Genomic DNA, 20,287 nt, shown 5'->3' with positions numbered 1-20,287 from the left:
AATAGGAGAAATCAAACCCAGCTTCTGTTGCTTTGATATGTGGAAGCAATTAAAGTTGATAACCATCCCCCATCTACTAAAGCTTAAGCAAAGCTTTACTTGGAAATAAAAGTCATGCGCTGAAAAAGAGGTAGATCTCGTAACATGAACTTATCTGAGGAGTCCTGGCTCCTGGGAATATCCACGGAGGTCAAGGTGGCATAATCGATTTAGACACAGTCTCCTCCAAAATCAGCGGAGCACTCGCTGTGCGCTTCACTGATGCCATGTTACACCCAGGCTTCAGGCGATGGTCCCCAAGAGAAAGACTACTCTGGGGAGTAACAGCTTCGGACCTGGGCCCAAAATTTCTTTGCCAGCCTTGACATCCTGTGGATTGAACAGACTGCCTGTTAAATGCAAGAGGCACCTTGAGCAAGCAGCACCTCATTAAATAGTTTTAAATAACTTTTATGCTCAAAAAGGTAAAGTCCTCAGTACAACCGTTAATTGTTTGATTGAGTTTATAATAATAAATATTTACATATTTTAATGGTGTTGCCATTATTGGTTTAATTTAGTTTTAACACTGAGATAAAATATATTTAGTCAAATGATTAATTTGCATCTCCCTTAATAGTTTGGAAGGATATCTCTCAATTGTAAGTGTGTATTTTTGCTTTTCTCCAGAGTAGGATATTTCTTGGTTCTGTTGACTTTTGACTATATTAATGTAGAAGAATAATTTAATAATGTATCGACGTTCTTTAGGGGAGAACTTCCCAAACTTTAGGAAGACCAAATCTGTGCCAATACACCCCTTTTCACCCACTTGCCTCTGTAGCTTACCTGAGTGTTATATTTAATACAGTCATGTGAATAAGAAGCAGGCCCTCAACACAACCTGGTAGAAGATCAAAAGTTCACAAAACAAGATTTGTTTTTAATTATACATTAGCCTTGCCTTGTAAATGTATGCACTGGAGATGATTTTTTTCTGGAAAAATATGCATGGTCTGATGCTCTGCTGCTCTATGTTACGCATAACTCTATCGGTGTTGATGGAGTTATCCTGCTTTACGCAAGGAGAAGAGTTGGCCCATAATATCCAAGATGATGCTTGTGCAAACCTATGGATATGTCCATATCCATGTGGATATGAGTCACCATTTTGGTCAGTTTAATTTTGGTTTCTGTGATCAGCCTGATGGGAGCATGGGGAGCTTTTTGTGTAAGGCCTCACCAGTGAAGGTAAGGGGCCTGATTTGGTACCATGAAGGATGGAGGTGACTTTCACTGTGGGAGCAGAAACCTTATGCTTGTGATTAGGCTAAAAATAGGAGAAAATAGCAGAAAAATTGGAGCTTTGTACTGCAACAAATAAATGACAAATAGTTCTATAATAAATAAAAAAAATAGTTCTATGTTAAATAGGCAAATAAAATATTTTCCAAAAAAAGAAACAGAAAGTACTTCTCCAGAGAAAATCAAGCATTTTCAAGGAACTAGAATAATTTCTTTTCTTTTTTCCTTTCTCCTCTCCTCTCCTCTCCTCTCCTCTCCTCTCCTCTCCTCTCCTCCTCCCCTTCCCTTCTGTTTTTCTCTTCCTTCTTGTCTCTCTTTTTCCTTTCTCTTCCATCTTTTTTCTTCTTACTTTTTCATTTTATTTTTTATTTTCTCTCTTTTCTTTCTTGTCTTTCCTTGTGAATGAAGATTTCCAGCAGGAACAGTAACTGATACACAGCAACAAACGTTCTTCCTGAATTACCGCATTGCAAATTTCCTGTGTTTGGGCCCAATTCTGGACTCTTTACCCCATGAATTGTCCCGGGGATGTCAGCGGGACGTGAACAGGGAAAATGGGTGGATGAGGCAGGATCAGGCCCTCGAACAATAGCGGCATTGTTGCTGAGATATGAAGCAGCCTGCTGAAGAGGTAAACAGTTAAGAGATGACAACAAGTGGTCAAGTTTCTCAAGGGCAGAGATTTAGAGGAGCAGGAAGGCTAGCGCAGGCCCCGGTGCGAGTGGAAGTTAGAGGACGTGATTGCAGTTCATGGGAACCAAGAGTGCAGGATGGGATACATTCAATTCAGTTTCCTTTGCAGGCTTAAAATAGAGCCATTGTAAATTATGTCAGTCTGTCTCAAATCATGAAAATGATTGTTAAAAAGGCCTCAGAATACACAATGTGTATTGTTGTGTGGCTTTGATGTGTGAAAGATGAGAGCTTATGATATAACACAAATTAAATAAAAATAAAGTGGCCACATGCTTTTTCCTGGCTGGGGAAAAAAAAAAAAAAAGGATTTATTACAGAGGGATAACACTGCTTACTGATAATGCGGCTGCCTTGTTTTTCAACAAGGCTGGAGCTGATACTGTTAGGAACAAGGTAGTGCAGAGGTACAGACAAATTTTAGCAGAATGAAGAGCGCAAGACATAGCGCAGCCTTGGGCCTTGCCCGATGCCCCTGCTCTTCCAAAGGATGGGGAGCTGAGCGTTACCCTCTTCCAAACCACATTTTAACTTACAGACCTATAACCCGGTTGCTGCACCAGTTTGCTCCCTAAGGTTTGTAGCGGCCAGAAAATCAGGGACCTGCAAAATCCCATTTGCTTCAATGACTTGATTCAGTCTTCATAGCGTCTCCGTCTGCACCACCGGGACCGCTTTCAGCCTCCTGCTACTGAAAATGGTTGGGGGAAGCTGGGTTCCGACGTGCCAAGTGTCGCAGGCTAGATCAGGCCCCTGAGCTCAAGGTAGATCTCCCCTCTGTGGTTTCAAGCTTTCTCCAAGTGCTGCTTTTGTGAGGCTGAAGCTGTTCTCATCCCAGAGGAGTTTGAAAGGAAATCCATCGAGCTGTTTTGAGCATCAGACATGCAAATAAATACAGCTGCATTCTTAAAGGAAATTGTTGTTGGAGTAGAGAGTATTTTTTTCATGTGCAGGAGACAAATAAGCAATATTAAAACTAGTAAATTTATTAACGTGGAATTTAGAGTTACAGCGTCCCAGGCACCTGTAGGGACTGTATGCAGTACACGAATAGAAGTGCTTTAGACATACGAGCGTACTAGATTGAGGTTACTCAGGCTCTCGCCTGGACTTCTGTGAGATTAAATTCTTAATTTTAAGTGGAAAAAAATGTTGTTTGTTCAAAAGGTTATGCACTTGGAAATACCCGGTTGTCTCCTCCTTCACCTCTTTCATATCTTTGTGGTCTTGCAGACTGAAAGCTCTGTGAGGCAGCTCTGTCTATCTCCTGTCTGGTCCTGCAAATATTTATTTTAATGACTAACTTTCCACATGTGAATAGTGACATAAATGGATGTCATTTGAAGACACAAGTGCTCACTCGCGTGGGAGCACTGTGGGTTCATACGGTGTTACAGCACCGAGCTGTGGCTCTTGGCGGGGCGCTGGGTGCTAATGCAATATGGAATAATGGTACCGAGTATGCAACAGTGTGCAATGCAAAGAGCAAACACGGGAACTTTGTCTTTTAGTGATTTCAGACCTTTTCTGTTTCTCGGAGCGGGTTTTGGTGCTGTCTTTAGACATTTGTCTGCTTGGATGCCTTGCTTTGGAAGAGTACGGTAGCTTTTCGTACGTTTGTGCACCCAGCCTTCTCCTTACGGCTTCCTAATTGACATTTGGTGGGTAAAAAAATGGTGTTATTTGCAAAATTTTGAGGGTGGGGGCAATTACCATAAAGCCTGAGATGTGTTGTTGTTGTTGTTTACATACAGGTGAGGTCTGCCATAAATCCTATACTCAGTTTTCAAACCTTTGTCGTCATAAGCGCATGCATGCTGATTGCAGAACCCAAATCAAGTGCAAAGACTGTGGACAAATGTTCAGCACTACGTCTTCCTTAAATAAACACAGGAGATTTTGTGAGGGCAAGAACCATTTTGCAGCAGGAGGATTTTTTGGCCAAGGCATTTCACTTCCTGGAACCCCAGCTATGGATAAAACGTCCATGGTTAATATGAATCATGCAAATCCGGGCCTTGCTGACTATTTTGGAGCCAATAGGCATCCTGCTGGTCTTACCTTTCCAACAGCTCCTGGATTTTCTTTTAGCTTCCCTGGTCTGTTTCCTTCAGGCTTGTACCACAGGCCACCTTTGCTACCTACTAGTTCTCCTGTTAAAGGACTACCGAGCGCAGATCAGACAAACAAAAGTCAAAGTCCCCTCATGACCAATCCTCAGATACTGCCAGCCACCCAGGATATTTTGAAGGCACTAAATAAGCAACCATCAGTAGGGGAGAATAAGCCAGTGGAGCTTCAACCAGAGAGGTCCTCTGAAGAGAGGCCGCATGAGAAACTCAGTGACCAGTCAGAGAGTAGTGACCTTGACCTTGACGATGTCAGTACCCCCAGTGGCAGTGACCTGGAAACCACCTCGGGCTCTGATCTGGAAAGTGACATTGAAAGTGAGAAAGAGAAATTTAAAGAAAATGGTAAAATGTTCAAAGACAAAGTAAGCTCTCTGCAGAGCCTGGCTTCAATAAATAATAAGAAAGACCACAGCAATCATTCCATTTTCTCACCATCCTTAGAGGAGCAGACTGCGGTGTCAGGAGCGGTGAATGATTCTATAAAGGCTATTGCTTCTATTGCTGAAAAGTACTTTGGTTCAACAGGACTTGTGGGGCTGCAAGACAAAAAAGTCGGAGCCTTACCTTACCCTTCCATGTTTCCCCTCCCGTTTTTTCCAGCATTCTCTCAATCAATGTATCCATTTCCTGATAGAGACTTGAGACCGTTACCCTTGAAAGTGGAGCCCCAATCACCCAGTGAAATAAAGAAGATCCCAAAGGGAAGCTCTGAGTCTCCCTTTGACCTCACCATAAAGCGTAAGGAGGAGAAGCCACTTACTCCCATACCCTCAAAGCCAGCAGCCCCCTCTGCGGCAAGCCAGGACCAGCCTCTAGATCTCAGCATGGGCAGCAGAAGTCGAGCCAGCGGCACAAAACAAGCCGAGCCTCGGAAAAACCACGTCTTTGGAGAAAAGAAAGGAGGCGACCTCGAGCAAAGGAAAGCTTCGGAGTCCTCCTTGCAGCACGCCAGGCCCACCCCGTTCTTTATGGATCCCATTTACAGGTAACGGACTATTGCTGCCTTCTAGCATCCTTTGGTACAGGCACTTAGGTTTGCCAGGACCACCCGCCCGTAGATGCAGGACAACCCCGTCCCCTTCCCACCATCCCTGGAGGCATCATCCCACCACCCGGGCACAGAGTGACCTGCGCACCCCACCTCAAATCCGAGCTGCTCAGAGCAAACCCTGGGTCTGGTACTGCTGCAATTAGCAAGTCTTCATGACTGCCCTCGTTGCAGTGAGTCATTAGTTTAACCTGCGCAGCTTGGCATGCAGAAGTTGAATGTATTCTCTTACCTAGAAACCATCGGTATTGATGGTTTATTTACCATACCATACCATTATGTATATTTACCATGTATTGGACACCGCTGGTTGCCCCAAATTCCTTTTCTTCCAAAATGCTGCCCACTCACCTTTACTGCCGTCAGCCTTCCCCTGGAAAGTAGAAAGCATCTCACCAGGGTGCCAGTTGTACACCACCTGAATTAAGTAGGAGTACCTCATAAGTCCAAAAAAGAAGCAAATTTGCCCTAAGGTGTATAGAAAGTAAGGAAATTGAGAGTGATTTCAGCCGGTTTTTGCACTGATTTGAGCAATGGGTTGGTTTATCTGGGCATTTCGTTAAAATAATTGAAGGTGCAGTGTCCTTGTGTGTACAAAGCCTAACCAGTGGGCTAGTTAATCTGATCTACCCTGTGAAATCAATGGGAGCCTTGTCGTTGGCTTTGATGGGTGCACAAGCACACACTGTCAGTGAGCTGAGGTTTTAAAAACCAGTGGTAAAATCCTGAGCCCTCAGTGATTCCCAGTAGTGCGGAGATGGATCTCACTGGGATCTGGATTTCACCTGCATCCTGTGTACGTCAGCCCCTCTTTGCCCTTCACCTTTCTGCTTGTATATCTGTAACCAGCCAAAGTCATGCATCTAAATTAGTTTAGAGAAATATTAGCCATAAAAATATTTGTCTGTAATATAAATGACTGATTTTACAGCCTATTGTTAAAAAAAAAAAAAGTTACTGCCATGTAAATGATGTTAATTTATTACTCTATCTGAAAAAGAAATGCTATGGGCAAAGTTTTTCAAGAATGCTCCCACATAAGACGACAGGTATGCATTATGAAGAAACAGGATGTGATGCTATTTACTGAGATGGTTTTATTCATGCCAGATTGATATCTGTATTAGACCATAGGTTTTCTTTGCGTCATATTAATTTTAAATGCCTGAAGCAGTGGAAATAATGATCCGTGTTTTATGGTCCTGCATTACAAACTAATGAAATCTGTACAAATCCTGGCAGAGTAGCACGAGGCCAGTTGTTACCAAGCCTTCCTTTGCCGTGACTTACATCTACGTATAGACAACAGGATCTGTCCCTTAAACCGTACACATCAGTAACAGAAAAAAAGCAAAAACCTCAAATTTCCACACTGCTTCTGAATTATCCGTGCTGAGTTTCGCTGCCTAAATGCCCAACGGTCTTTGTTGCTGGCACATCAGATTCAGTGCATTCCTACAAGGCTGCCTTTCTCGCCCTGCTTGTGCGCGGCCGTGCACGAGGAGAGGGTTCCAGGGTGGTGGCTGGGATGTCTCACATGGGCAGATGAGAAGGGACCCATTGCTCAAGGCTCCTCTTGCCTTGAATTCCACTCCTCTGAGTGGAGAGCACACTCAGTTGCCTTATTTCTTCATAAAAGTGCTTGGTAGTTAGTCATTGGTTCCTGTTATAATTATTACCGGTCTTTTGAAATGGGATTATTTCCTATGTAAATGGTATCATCTCCCTTTAATCCACAGCCCCCACCCGCAGTAATGAGTTGTATGCGGGAATCGCGAGTTGACTATACTTCCTTATCTTTTACCGTTATCTCTGAGAAACAAATTACTTGATGTATAATTGACTATTTTAAACATGAGTAGCTGTATAATTATTAATGTCTGAGACTGATTCATCACAAGCAAATCTAATTTTAACATTTACAGAGTAGAGAAAAGAAAATTAACTGACCCACTGGAAGCTTTAAAAGAGAAATACTTGAGACCTTCCCCGGGATTCTTGTTTCATCCACAAGTAAGTATTTTGGGAATTTTGATGTTGTAAACAAGCCTGTTGATGCTTCAAAGCAGGTGCAGAGAAATGAATGCAGTCTTAGTCATTTTTGGATTTCCTAAAACACACAGTTTTTGCTGCACCATTGTGGTGGAAAAGCATAAGCATTGTTCTGAGCTTCTTGATGTTTTGCAGATGAAACAACATGTTTTGATTATAGAGGAAGCCAGATTCAAACTACATGTATGTTTTAGAACTGTGTTTCTCTAAAACCGTAGCGTAGCTACCAACTCTTGCAGCTACCCATGTCTTCTTCAGCACTCTCCCATGCTCTGGGCCGTTGCAGTGGAGTCAATATTGACTACAAGGAGGCAATGTAGATTCAAAGTTGGGCCAGCAAAGCTGAGCATCCCAGTTGTCAATATTTAAGGACTCCCAGAAAAGAGAGAAAACCTTCCACCCAATTCTTTCAAGTCTTAGAAGCAAATGCTCCATCTCTTTTAGGTCGCCGCTGTGGGCTAGCTATAGCGTGTGCAGTGACATTGTAGGATCCCTGCTCCTCCGTACCTGAAGACATGCTATATGAGAGGGCTGCTGTCTTGTTCATAGGCCATAATTCTGCTGCTTATTTGCTGGATAACAAAAATTTAGGAGGGTGTCCCTAAAATGGGTAACAACTGCCATGTGTATGTAGTATAGAAAGAGGACCTGTACGCCAACTATACGTTGCTTTTCTTCAACAACACGGCACCCTCATTTTGTCCTCCTCCTCCTTGCTTAAGGAGCTTTTGCTAAAAATTTGGATTAAATCTTATGCCTGAAATAAAATGCTCTGTGATATTTGCAAATTTGAACCCCTTGCTGACTACGGGCTGTTTCATCCTAATAATGACACCCCATACGTGTCTTGTATTTTAAGCACACAACCAGGAGCTGCTGTCTCTGGTTCAGCTTCCTCTAATTCCTGGGCAAACAGTGCCACTAATCTGCCACCGCTTGCCTTTTTTTTTTTTTTTTTTCCCCAATGAAGTCAACAGTTGTTATGTCCTAAGTTGTATGGAATATATTCTGAAATATGGGACTTCTGGAGAACTGGGAAGAGCAGCTGATGGCATATATAGTTGCAGATGCACAAACATAATGCTATTGCATGGGTGGAGAGTGCCGAAAAACACCCCGTTCCAGTTCCAATGCCTGAAGGAAGTAACGGATCTATTAAGTATAAAAATTGCTGAGAATTTATGTACAGGATTTAATAACAGCTCAGCACCTCTTGCAGAGTTACCTTATTTGCCCAAGTTGCAAAGCAACAAGTAAAGATTCCCATTTCACAGCAGATAGTGCTAATGCACAAATATGTGAACAGGAGCTCAATCCCCTTTGTGTCCGCTGGTGTAAAACCAGGCTGGTTCCTCTCCATCAAGTGAGTGATTCTGTTAGAGCAGCTAAGGGGCTGTAAATTAATAGTAAATTATTTAAATGCTGCAGGTTGGTCTGGTGACGGTGGTAGGTAGCGTGGTCAGTGGGTGGGAAGGGAGGCTGTTTGGGTAAAATGCACTGTTAGAAGTTTGGCTGTGGTGGGCAGGGAAGGAGTTGGATACTCTTCTATGTAGCGTTGTACGAGACTGAGTTACCTGGGGAAAGGGAGGAGGGTTAATGGGAGTTAGGTGAGGATGGTGTAGGCGTGCAGGTGAAATGGGGACGTTGGGCGTTTTGCCATTAGCGGGCAGGAGGTTGGGATTTCACCCTTCGTGTTTTTTCCTGGGGGGTTGGTTAAATCTGTTGTTGGTGCCCAAGGAAGGTCCCAGCGTGGTCACCGAGTCCGTCAGCGTGAGCAGGAGGTGTCGGATGCCACCTCCCCGCGGCGGTGCCAGCCGAGCACCCTCTGGCAGGAGGGAGGGATATTGTGCACCTGCGTTGCTGAACACATGCACGGCAGCGCACAAATATGCCCGTTCTACCTTTTTGCCCATTCCACCACACTCCTCATTGTGCAATAGGAAAAAAAAAAAATCCATGGTAAAGACTGGCTTTCATTTTATCGCTTACCTAGCTGCTAGGGATAACGTCTTTAACTTGGTGTGAGATGGATGGATACAAAGGTCACGAGTGTAACATGCACTCTTAATGTATTGTAAAAAAAACCCTAAACCACCATCACATGTCCTGTCAAAAGAGTAAGTGCCAAAATCTGCTTTCTTGCAGACTTTAATAGAAAGGAGTCTCCTGTTTGCAAAGGCAGCATTTGGCTCAGTATTTATGGAGGACTGGGGAACGACTTGCAGAAAAGCTGTTTTTCCTTTATAGTCCTGTTCACTCCTGTAAAAGTACAGGTGTGGAGTGCACTGCAAGTTTTCATTTTCTGCTGGCAGGATTTATCTGTGTTAAATATAAAAAAAATTATTGTTTGTGTCCTACAAGTTTGTATTTCTGTAGGTGAATTTATTTCTGAAACTTGCTATCTGATGAAGCAAGAATTTATTTTTTTTAACTGGATAATATGACAGCTAACAGATGGATCTTTAAAATAGGCTGCTGAAGTAGAAATTAAAGACATAAACTCTAGTCCTTACCTTGTCCCTGCCTGGGCAAAATCCTTCCCAGTGGCAGTGGCCCAAAAGCTATGAAAATTAGATCATTTAATGGTATTTCACAGTAATCTGCCATTACAAGGATTGCATTTTTAGGGAGAGAATACCCCGATGCAACAAATCATTCAGAATAACATCTTAATTAGTATCTTTAAATAAAATCTTAATTAGTAGATTGATTGCAATGAGGGTTCCAACGCAGGAATAATGTGTTGTTTTTGTTTCAATTTTGCTCCCAGTTCCAATTGCCTGATCAAAGAATTTGGGTAAGTTCATTGCTTATATTTTTGATTTAATCATTGTGAAATAAATTGCATAAGAAAAATATAATATGAAAGATAACTTACCACTCAATTACGGAGCATGCCACGCTTTCCTACAGAGTGTCGTAGCTGTAGTGGATAAATATCCTCTTATGTCAAATTGGCTTTATTTTTACCTACCTCATCTTGCCGTTTTTATTTGGTGAAGGCAATGGGAGCTTTACCTGAGTGAGGGTTTCAAAATGCAGTCTTTGTTTATATTTAAGTAAAATTGTTCCAAGCCATTTCCTTCAGAGATTGCAGTGAAATTTTCAGGCTGAAATCTTGTTAGATTGCAATAGTTATAAATATTTAATCTGCATTCAAGACATTAAAATACAGAGCCTCAGAGGACTTCACGTTTCTATCTTGCATTGACTTCAGTGGGAGTTAGTCACTTTAACAGCTTTGAAGTTTTGAGCTTAATTGCTCATTGCTGTACTTAAAGCAGAAATAAAACACCCATTTATTTGCCATGTTTGGGTCAAATTTGTCCTCTGTGTATACTTACATCGTCCCCCTTATGTGAACAGGAATTGTGCTTTTAGTACTATGGGATAAATTTGAGCTTGCTCTTCTATTTTTATAAAACGTTATTTATAATACATCTAAATTGTTCATGAATATATAAAAGCTACAGCAACTGCTTTTGCAGATGCAACTCAAATAAGACCGTGTTTTGCTCTTACATTGCTGGCTCCTCAGCTGCAGTGCTGAACCCATAAGTACTTGTCCCAGATTTTTCCCAACCTTTGGGCTTCGGAGGGGAGAGCTGGAGCCAGCCGGCTGCGGCTCGGGTCCTGACTCACTCTCGCTCATCACTCGCAGTGCGACGTGGACTAATTTCACAAGACGAAGCCAGAATTTCGCAAAATGAGAGCCGAGATCTTCATGTACTCTTTCCCACGTGCGTCTCTGTACGGGGCTAGCGCAGGAGCCCTCAGAGGTGCTGCCCTTGCAGATTGGCACATAGCCCTGCTCTCCTGCCTGCCATGCACGGCACGCTGCAAAAGCAGCGACGGGCCTCTGCTTTGCGTACACGTGGCTTTTAATCTCATTTTCTTCCTGTAAAGCAATGGTTTAGGCATCTGCAAAAGATGCGCTAGGATCCAGAGGTGAAAGGAGCTAAGCAGGCACCAAAGGACTCCTGCGAGCACCCATAGACCCCTAACGAGCTCAACGGATAGGAGGTGGGGTTAGATGCCAGAGCACAAGAGGTGGTTCCCAAACATTTTCTCTGCAGTAGAGGGAATTCAGTGTAGCACGTGAAGGGGCCGTGGCAGGATTTGTGATTTGGTCCAGGCAGCCTGGATCCTCTGCTCTCAGAAAAGTGGCTCTGTTTGGGCATATTTGGGAAGGCAAAAAACCCAGTGCAGTCTATTTCTTCTGTCTGCTTCCCTTGACATTGGCTTGGTCCTCAACTTTCCATCATCCTGCTTTTTTTTTGTGAGCGTATGTCTCCTGGCCATGCTAGTGCTTTGAGCAGCTGCAGCAGAAATACGTATTTAAAACATGAAGTGCCTAGAGCAGGATGCTGGTTCCTGGATGAATCTTCATCTTGAGAGATTTGAATATGTCACACAAGCCTTTCTATCTCAATTCACACTTGCACGTGCCATATATTTCAGATTATTTCAGATTGTTTTTCATTGTTTGGCAGGAACCCTATAGTGCAAATCAATGGGCAACGCCCCCTCTTGAAGGGACCTTGATTTATTTAGTCCGCAGACTCTTTCAGCACCTTCTGATCCCATCAAGAGAAGGTGCTCTAAAGAGGTTCAGACTTTATTTGCAAAAGCTTTATGGAGAATCATTGTAAATAATTAACATAATTTTACAAATAAATGAAAAGAAATTTGGTAAGTGCATTAACAAAGCTTTTATTTTATTGGGCTTATTTTAGGACACTATCCATTCTGTTAGATCAGCCAAATCTCCACCAACTGCATTAATACAAATAGAGTCATTCTGGAACTATACTGCAGATCAGCAGGAGTTTCTCACTACTGCTTCATAAAACTCAGCCACGTGTGATAAGTCTCTTGAACGTGAATATAGCTCAGCCAAGTTCCATGGATGGATGTCCAAATACACACAGTTTCAAGACAACAAATTCACAAGTCGTAGTTTTTAGAAAAAGCATTACAACTTGAACCGGGGAGGAAGAAATCCTGAGCTTTAATAGTTGAGTTTTCAAGATTTCTCTAAATAACACTAGTAAAAATAGAAAGCAAACATTGAACATTTTTTTTCCCGTGAGTTACAACCATAAAGTCAGTTGTTTTTGCGATAATAGCGATGAAGGAGTCGCGTTTGTAAAACATGAGGTCATGTAATTCATGACATTGTCTGCTAGATTATTTCATATCATCAGGTTATTCTTAAAAAGCAGCAGCAAAACCCCTTTGCTTTATTTATGCCACTTTTTCTTCTGTTGGTTAATAAATTTTAAGACAAATGTTCAAGGCCCCTGCTGATCATATCTTGCCCGTTGAAATGTTTATAAATACTTGTTTTAGCCGATTATGGTAATGTCTGCATTTTTGAGTCGGAGCTGGGGAATTGCGACTGCATATTAGTTTGCGTCAGTAGGAGGTTAATAGCCTCTCAGGGAGCGGGAGGGAGGTGGGGGAAAGCTGCTTCCTTTTCCAGACATCTGGACGCAGATAGAATCAACAACTCTTATATACGTAAATCAAAAGTTACTGTTCTATATAAAATACTGTCATTCACTGATCTCAGATTAGTAGCAGACATGACTTGTCCATAAGGCAATAGCTGTATGTAAAATATGTAATCGGATCTTCTCGCTCTCCTACCTCCTTGGAGGGCTTTCTCCATGGACATGGCAATTACACTAATCCCATCCTTGGGGTCAAGCGGTACCTTCCTCCCCGTGTCCCGTTCAGGGATCGCCGCAGTCCTTGGGCAGTCGGCTGGGATGCAGACCCCTCCTGAAAGCGCTGCCGGGTGGCTCGAGCTGCACGCCTGCCTCCATGGTGGTCCTCCGGGACCATCCCCAGAGAGACAAGGTGGCCACGAGCACCCACCTAACCTGCCAGGACAGATGCTATCGCTAACAGCTTGCTCCAGGAGTTGGGTGGATTGCTGACCGGTAGCATCTCCATGGTCAACGCAGCTCCTGTGGAGGCAAGTCGTGATTTGCAATCAGCCCTAACGGTGTTTTGAAGGAGTAAGAGCTACTTTGGTTGTGTTTCAGCTGAAAGAGGGAGTTTCATTGTGGAAGAGGGAAAGTCATCCCCTGGGTTAATAATTAGTCAAAAAAAAAAAAAAAAAAAAAAAAACCCTTTGGAAAAAAGGGTAAGAATAAATTAGTGATTTTTACAATCATTGAAGATTATCGGTGAGTCCGCCTAGGGGTGTCACTGGGATCTGAACTGTGGCATATATCTGTAAATGGTATAGGAAGAAGCATGACCAGGCAAAGAGCAAAGTTTGTGACTGTTTATTGAGAACAGCTAAATCCAAAGCTGACTATGAAGATTATGCAGAAGATTCACAGAAAGCTGAGTCACTGGGGATTAAAATAGCAATAAAACTCAATGTCAGTAAGTACCCAGTAACACTGAGGGGAAAGTGTGACTCTTAACTCGTGTCATTCAGGAAAAAGATCTTGAGGTTGATAGTTTTATGAAAATATCATCCAAGTGCTTAGCAGAAAGGAATTGAAAACATCATTATGTTATAGTGCCTTCAGATCTTGAATACAGCGAAGTCTCTCTCAAAAAGGACATAGTAGATTAGAAAAGACACAGAAAAGTGCAACAATGATGGTCAGAGGTAGGGAACAGCTTCCATACAAAAAGAGACTAAGTAGATTTTGATTTTTTCAGCTTGGGAAAGAAATGCCTGAGGGAGTTGTGCCCCAGCTCTATGAGACCATGAATGGTGAGCAGAACCTGAATGAGAAATGGTTATTCATTAGTTTTAACAATACAGAAAAAAAAAAGAGGGGCACCTAGCTGAATTATCAAGCAAAAGGCTTAGAAGGAACAAAAGCCAGTATCTTTTCATATGCACCTAATTAAATTGGCGAACTCTCCTTGACAAAAACATAAATGGATTTGAAAAGGGTTTAGCCAAATGAATGGGAGCAGCAGCCACCACTGGCTGTTCAACACCACAGTCGAGATCCAACCTCCAGTTAAGGCTCTTGCATCTTTCATTGCTGGTGCGTGACAGAAGGCACTGGGGAGAAGGTCTGTCCCTTGCCCGCCCTCCTGCACATCCCCTGGGGCCACTGCTTCAAAGCAGGGTACCAGCTTCCCAAAAGCGTGTGTTGCAGGTTTATAATTCCTGCAGTCAGTGCGACAAACCCCGGATTTCATATTACTCAGTTAATATTTTGCAAGTAGACTGATCAGCAGGGGCTGCCTGTCTGCATATAAAGTCTGCAGGAGAGTTTGTTGTGGGTCTGAGCTGGCAGGATTTTATGGGCTGTAACAGGTCCATGCAGCCCAGGTGCCTGTCTTGCGCTAGGGAATTGCATCCTGAACGCCCCGAGCTCCAGGACTTCTTGAGAAAATGCCCCAGTTTTGGTTCTTGTGAGCCCTATCTCCAGCAGATAGTAACAGCTCAAATTATCCTGACAGCGATGGAGTGCAGCCGCCTCGTATTAGCACAGGCTTGGGGCCAAGCGCTTCCCGTTGTTGCTGGTGCATTTCTTGAAAAATATAAATCATACCAGGTAACTACATAGATCAGTCTTTAAAAAAAACCCAAACAACAAACACAATAGTCATTCCTACGGTGAGAAACATATTTTTGGAAAGCGAGTAATACTTTAAAATAATTGGAAGTGCTTGCGTTTCCTCTGAATAAGGGATTTAAGATTAGATGCTGATTTCATACCTATTTTGGGACTGATGTAATCCTGGAGGCCGTGTTGGAGGTACCACTGATCTGCATCGCCGTACATTAGAGAAGAATTAGTCTCAATTTCTCCTCTGGAAAATCCTGGAAATAAGAACTAAAACGAATAAGCATGACTAAGCCATTTTAAATGTAAAGGGGAAAATAGTTGCTTTAATATATTACTGTAGGGGACCATGTGCATGAGAAATGGTGATCCAAAAATGATTTAAAACCACTAGATAATGAAACTGACTTGAATATTAAATATACATAAATAAAACATTTATTATACTTCTCAATGCCCTTATTATTCTTCACCACAAATATGTGCTATCATAACCCATGCACTGTCTTGTCACTGCTAATCAGCCGGAAGGCCAAAGGTCATTTTTCATTCAAACCATTTATTTTCCACAACTGCAAAATAGACAAATGAATTCTTGTGGGGAACAATTAGAAGGAATTAAAGTCAGTGGAAAGACTATTGTAAAAGCTTTAAGAATCAATTCTGACTAAAGAAAAAGATTAAGTCATGTAAAAAGAAATATATGGTAATGTTGAGTTGTATGGGTTGATAATGACATCTCGGTGCCGAGATAGAATTACCTCCTCTCCCAGCAGCATCATCATTACATATCTCACGCCTGTGATCAGTACACGTCAAAATCCTTCATATTGACAAATGTGCTGTCCACTTGCATCTGTGGAGAATGGTTTAGCAGCTGAGTGATTATGAATCAAACCCCAGGCTTACGGCCCCTACTGCCTCGCAATGCTTTCACATTTGTTGCCTGACAAGTAAATGTATCTTGACTTCCCTCTGAGATTTTTTTTTTTTTTTTTTTCACCGTGTTTGATGAAAGACATTTGGCAAATTGGCAATGGTACCCTGTACATTGCAATTTGTACTCGGCATTAGGAATCTGAGCATGAAATGAGAGGGCAGGCTACAGGCTAAAGGGGAAAAAACCCCCACAACCCAAAGCCAGAGCTAACCAGCCTGTGAATAGCAATTCCAGGAGACAAATGTGCAATTCTGCCCATTCAGATAAAATTTAAAAAAACCAACAAATGTGCAACTCTTCCCATTGAAATAAAATTTTAAAATCCCAACATTCAGAGCGGTGTCTTAGGATTCTGAAGAATGGGCTGTGAAGGTGTTCTCAGCTGAGGAGCATTCAGCATCTTGTCTTTCATATAATTTCCTCCTTTGTTACAAGCAAGGTATTGCACAGGGCTCATGCTGTGGTTTTTATGCTCAGTAGGTGAGATCTTGGGTTTCTGGTTTTTTCATTTGTTTGTGGTGTTATGAAGAGGCAGATGGTTACTCTCAGCTGTCAGTAGGCTCAGCAGCAGTCTTGAACTCTCCAAGTGACAATGTTTGAGGTTTTGGAGCAGTATTTCATGATCAGTTCCAGACACCTTAAAGGAAACCATTCTTCAGAAATTATTTAGTCCCCACTGCCTGAAAATTACAGACAGCAAACCAAGAGTGGAGACATCCCAAAGTACATAGTGTTTACCAGCGACTAAAGGTAGAGCAGGAATATTAAGAGGTTGTAGAAAAATAGGATAGGCATCTAACAGGTAATGTAAACACATAGCACCAAACCCATCGAAGCTTCATTTCTTATGGATTTATCTCATGGTCTTTGACTGTGATGGGCAAGAAGACTGGACTGAATGGTTGGATGTGGCTGGAACATTGACAGAGCCTCTCTGGATCTGGCTTGTTGAAGCCCTTGGTTAAGCTAGAGTGTTCATAAGGTTTCCTCTGCAATATTTGTCCTCTGCAAGTTGTTTTAAAAAAAACCAACCCAAACTGTAGGAATTCAGTTATTGTTGGTGTATCTATTTTTTCTGTTGATTTGGTCAAAAATGGTCGATAGTTGCAGTAGATGGGATGCATAGACTCATAGGCACACACCCACACAGCATGACTGTATAGACTGGAAATTTATAGAAGCTGAGGCTTAAAAATAGGAAGAAATGAACACTGGCTAATTTAGATTTTGTGTGGAAGCAGCTTTCCATTATAGCAATCAGGACAGGAGTTCTGCTGTATGCTGGGCTTGCAGAGAAACGGCACCCTGTTGTAGCAGTTACGGGTGTTATTCCAAGTGGGACAACATCATGGCCACCACCTTACCTAATGTGCCCCATAATTTTTGAGACTGCAACTCTACATTTGCTTTTTTTTCTTTTTCCTTTTTTTTTTTTTCTTTTGGCAGTGTATGTTCTTTGTATTTTGGGTTTCCAGTGAGGGCAGAAAGCTGAAGCCGTATTCACCGTGACGGGTTCTGTGCTATCTTCTGTTGCAGATGTCAGCTATAGAAAACATGGCCGAGAAGCTGGAGAGCTTTAGTGCCCTGAAACCGGAGGCCAACGAGCTGATCCAGTCGGTGCCGTCCATGTTCAACTTCCGCGCGCCGCCAAGCGCCTTGCCCGAGACGCTGCTGCGGAAGGGCAAGGAGCGCTACACCTGCAGGTAGCCCCAAAACTGCCCCGTGGTACCCTCCTGGGCTCCCCAAATTGCCCCTGCTCGGGCGGTTGATGGTCTTTCATGTGCCCAACGAAACATGGAAAGTGTTTTGCTTTGGGGTTCTTATTTATTAAATTACTGATGTTATTAAATAACAAGTTTGCCCTGTGTCATACCAGTGTGATAAATGAGGTGGAAACTATTGTATAAACAATTCTTTTTTTCCAAATTTTCTCATCACTTTCACATGCATAAGTGTGCTTTTATTATTGATTTTTTTGATCATAAACTACAGACGTGTTTTTTCTCAGGCTTCTGGCTATAATATCCAAAGGGATAAGTGATAAAATACATGACTTATTAGGACTTATGTGTACAGACTTAAAAAAAAATACAATGAAGATAGTCATTGTACATGTAACCAAAATGAATGGGAGCTTTGTCAAGGAGAGTAGAATTAGCTGTGTGGGTATTTTGAAGGCTTATACATCATATTGTGAAAAAATAAATGGGATGTTAAAAGTGAAGGGATGCAATCTTCAAAGTCATCATGTGGAGCGACCACCACCCTCATTCACTTAAAAGAGTGCTGTGTGCTCTGTCCCCATACAGAAATGGGCTGAATGTCATTAATAGAACTGGGCCAATTATAAACCGAATATTAATATGTTACTTGAACGAAGGGGGAGGGCTCACAATAATTTTTTTTTCTTGCCATTATTTTTCCCATGACATATTATCGAGTTTAGAGAATGCTTTTTAAATTGCATTATTTAGGTCTCTATATAATCTCCAGAATGTGCAGGCGTTTGACACTGGCATATCGGTTTATCTGATCTTTTTGAAAACATGTCACCTTCTTTCAAGACATGTTGTTATAGAAACATACCTTGATGGATTAGGTCTTTGAGTCTTGTCTGCTCTGATCCTATTCAATGCACAGAATGATGTCACGTTTGCTGACACGTAGAATTGGTTGAAAGGTTTGAAATTTGCCTACATGGAGGCAGAAATCCCAGGCTTTAATAACAGATTTTCTTGATTCCAAATCTGAATGTGACCCATAATCACCTAGTGAGCTTAGAAATTTGGGGTGATCTTTAAAACTGGTATGTTTTCCTATATCCCTTGCTTATGCACAAGAAAAGCTGGTCAGTGCCAGCAATTCCAGTCCCATTCTTGTGCGTGTGTGTCTCAGTCACTTGCATTTGCTGAATGCTTTTATTGAAATGTCATTACACCAAAGCAATGCCAATAATACCATAGACTAATGATTCAATTTGGGCTATGCATCCAGTGCAGCTCAAATTGGGATGTAGCCATTGAAGATTGCATTGTCTTATCAAACCTTTTCTTATCACAGATACTGCGGCAAGATTTTCCCGAGATCTGCAAACCTAACACGTCACCTGAGGACGCACACTGGAGAGCAGCCCTATAGGTACTGCGACCCCTTACCCCTGTCTGTGGTGTGGTCAAGTGAATAAAGCAAGGGAATGAATGTTCAACAGCCTTCCTTGGCCAACTCCGGCGCTCGCTCCTTAGCATTGAAGACCCACCGTTGCGTTTTGCTCTCTAACAGGGCTTTTTGTGTTCGATGCTGATATTCAGCATTGGAGCTGCAGAGATAGGGGAAGGTTTTGGTCCTAGCTAGCCCAGGCGCCATCCACAAGTCCTGCCTTTGCCTCGCGGGATAGCTGGTGTTTCTACACCAGCATGGTTGAAGTGATTTTCAAGAGGGCTTATGGTGACATTTTCCCTTGCAAAAATGTTTTTTTGTAAGAGCTCTGCAGTGTTATTTACAGCCTACAGCTGGGTGTTTCGTCAATCATCTGATTTCTGAAAGGTCTTGGATGCAAAGGCGTTACTGTATTTATTTGTTTCCTGCTGAATCTGGATCCTTTCTGAGGTCTGCTTAACCAAAACCCATGTGGGTGTACTCTCTTGTTGATAAGAATATGTATGTGAAATTGTATCCAGGACAGTCACATGCAGAAATGTGTATAGAAGCTTCACCTTATTGAAAATGAAAGACCAATTTAAATCAACTGGAAAGAAGCCAGTTCATGTTCCAGTAAAACAAATGCACCAATTTCTGCATTTTATGAGCTGTAAAGAGCAGCCTCATTGTTTGTGAGGAAACAATATGTTTTTTGCCTTTAGTCTCTTTAGGAAATGAGATTCACATCTAATTTTATTGAAGGAAGGTCTTGATGCATGTTATACTCGTCCACTACATAAAAACCACAAGCGATTAGTAGCATAATGAACAATTTCAGCACACACAAAAAAAATTTGACATCACTGACAAGCATAAGAGAAGCATGGGAGAAGTAAAAGATTGAAAAACTAAAGTAGTGAAGACTGTTGGCTAGTTGCCAGCCAGAGAATTTGGAATAGTTATAGTATGACTTAGTAATGGCTTAAAGAGCAATACAGTAAAGGCTTTAGGGACTCCAAATCGCTATAGAGTATGAAAATTGATGCCTCTGGTACCAGAGTGATAGACTAAACTACTCACATTGGCACAGTATTAAAGGTTGGGATTGTTTATTGCTGGTTTTTGCAAGATAACCAAATTTCCTCTGGGATTAGCAATCGAGCAAGCTAATTCCTCAAGAAAAGATTTAATCACACAGTATAATTTAGAATAGGAAAAGAAATAGCCCCTTTTTACCTTATTTGAGCATTAGAAGAGATCTGTTTCATGTTTTTTCCAAAAGTGTTTAATTGTATTGTATTGGCAGCACATGAAACAATAGAGTTATTGCTCTACTGTTTTCAGACTTCCCAACTTTGCGTGCAACAGTTTTAAAAACATGGGAATCAATTACCCTAGCTAATTTGATGCCGTTAACTCGAAATATTATGCTTATTCCTAAAGGCAG

At 42.0% G+C, this 20,287-nt stretch overlaps 1 protein-coding gene across 4 annotated transcripts in view; it reads left to right on the top strand.

The window, feature by feature from the left end:
- MECOM (MDS1 and EVI1 complex locus) overlaps nucleotides 1–20,287 on the top strand; it is a 189,688-nt gene that overhangs the window by 161,405 nt on the left and 7,996 nt on the right. For 2 of the 4 annotated variants that reach the window (XM_010572859.1, XM_010572858.1), the window contains exons 7-11: nucleotides 3,732–5,094; nucleotides 7,083–7,170; nucleotides 9,980–10,006; nucleotides 17,239–17,405; nucleotides 18,763–18,840. In XM_010572859.1, coding sequence (XP_010571161.1) covers nucleotides 3,732–5,094; nucleotides 7,083–7,170; nucleotides 9,980–10,006; nucleotides 17,239–17,405; nucleotides 18,763–18,840 — 1,723 coding nt within the window. The remainder of the gene's footprint in view (nucleotides 1–3,731; nucleotides 5,095–7,082; nucleotides 7,171–9,979; nucleotides 10,007–17,238; nucleotides 17,406–18,762; nucleotides 18,841–20,287) is intronic. The other 2 variants (XM_010572861.1, XM_010572857.1) reach the window with 1 other exon arrangement.

Source organism: Haliaeetus leucocephalus, unplaced genomic scaffold (genome assembly GCF_000737465.1).
Source record: "Haliaeetus leucocephalus isolate CR32 unplaced genomic scaffold, Haliaeetus_leucocephalus-4.0 Scaffold362, whole genome shotgun sequence".
In the NCBI taxonomy this organism is placed as follows: Eukaryota; Metazoa; Chordata; class Aves; order Accipitriformes; family Accipitridae; genus Haliaeetus; species Haliaeetus leucocephalus.
Note: the sequence above shows the minus strand (reverse complement) of the source record. Positions and strands in the feature narration are given on the sequence as shown.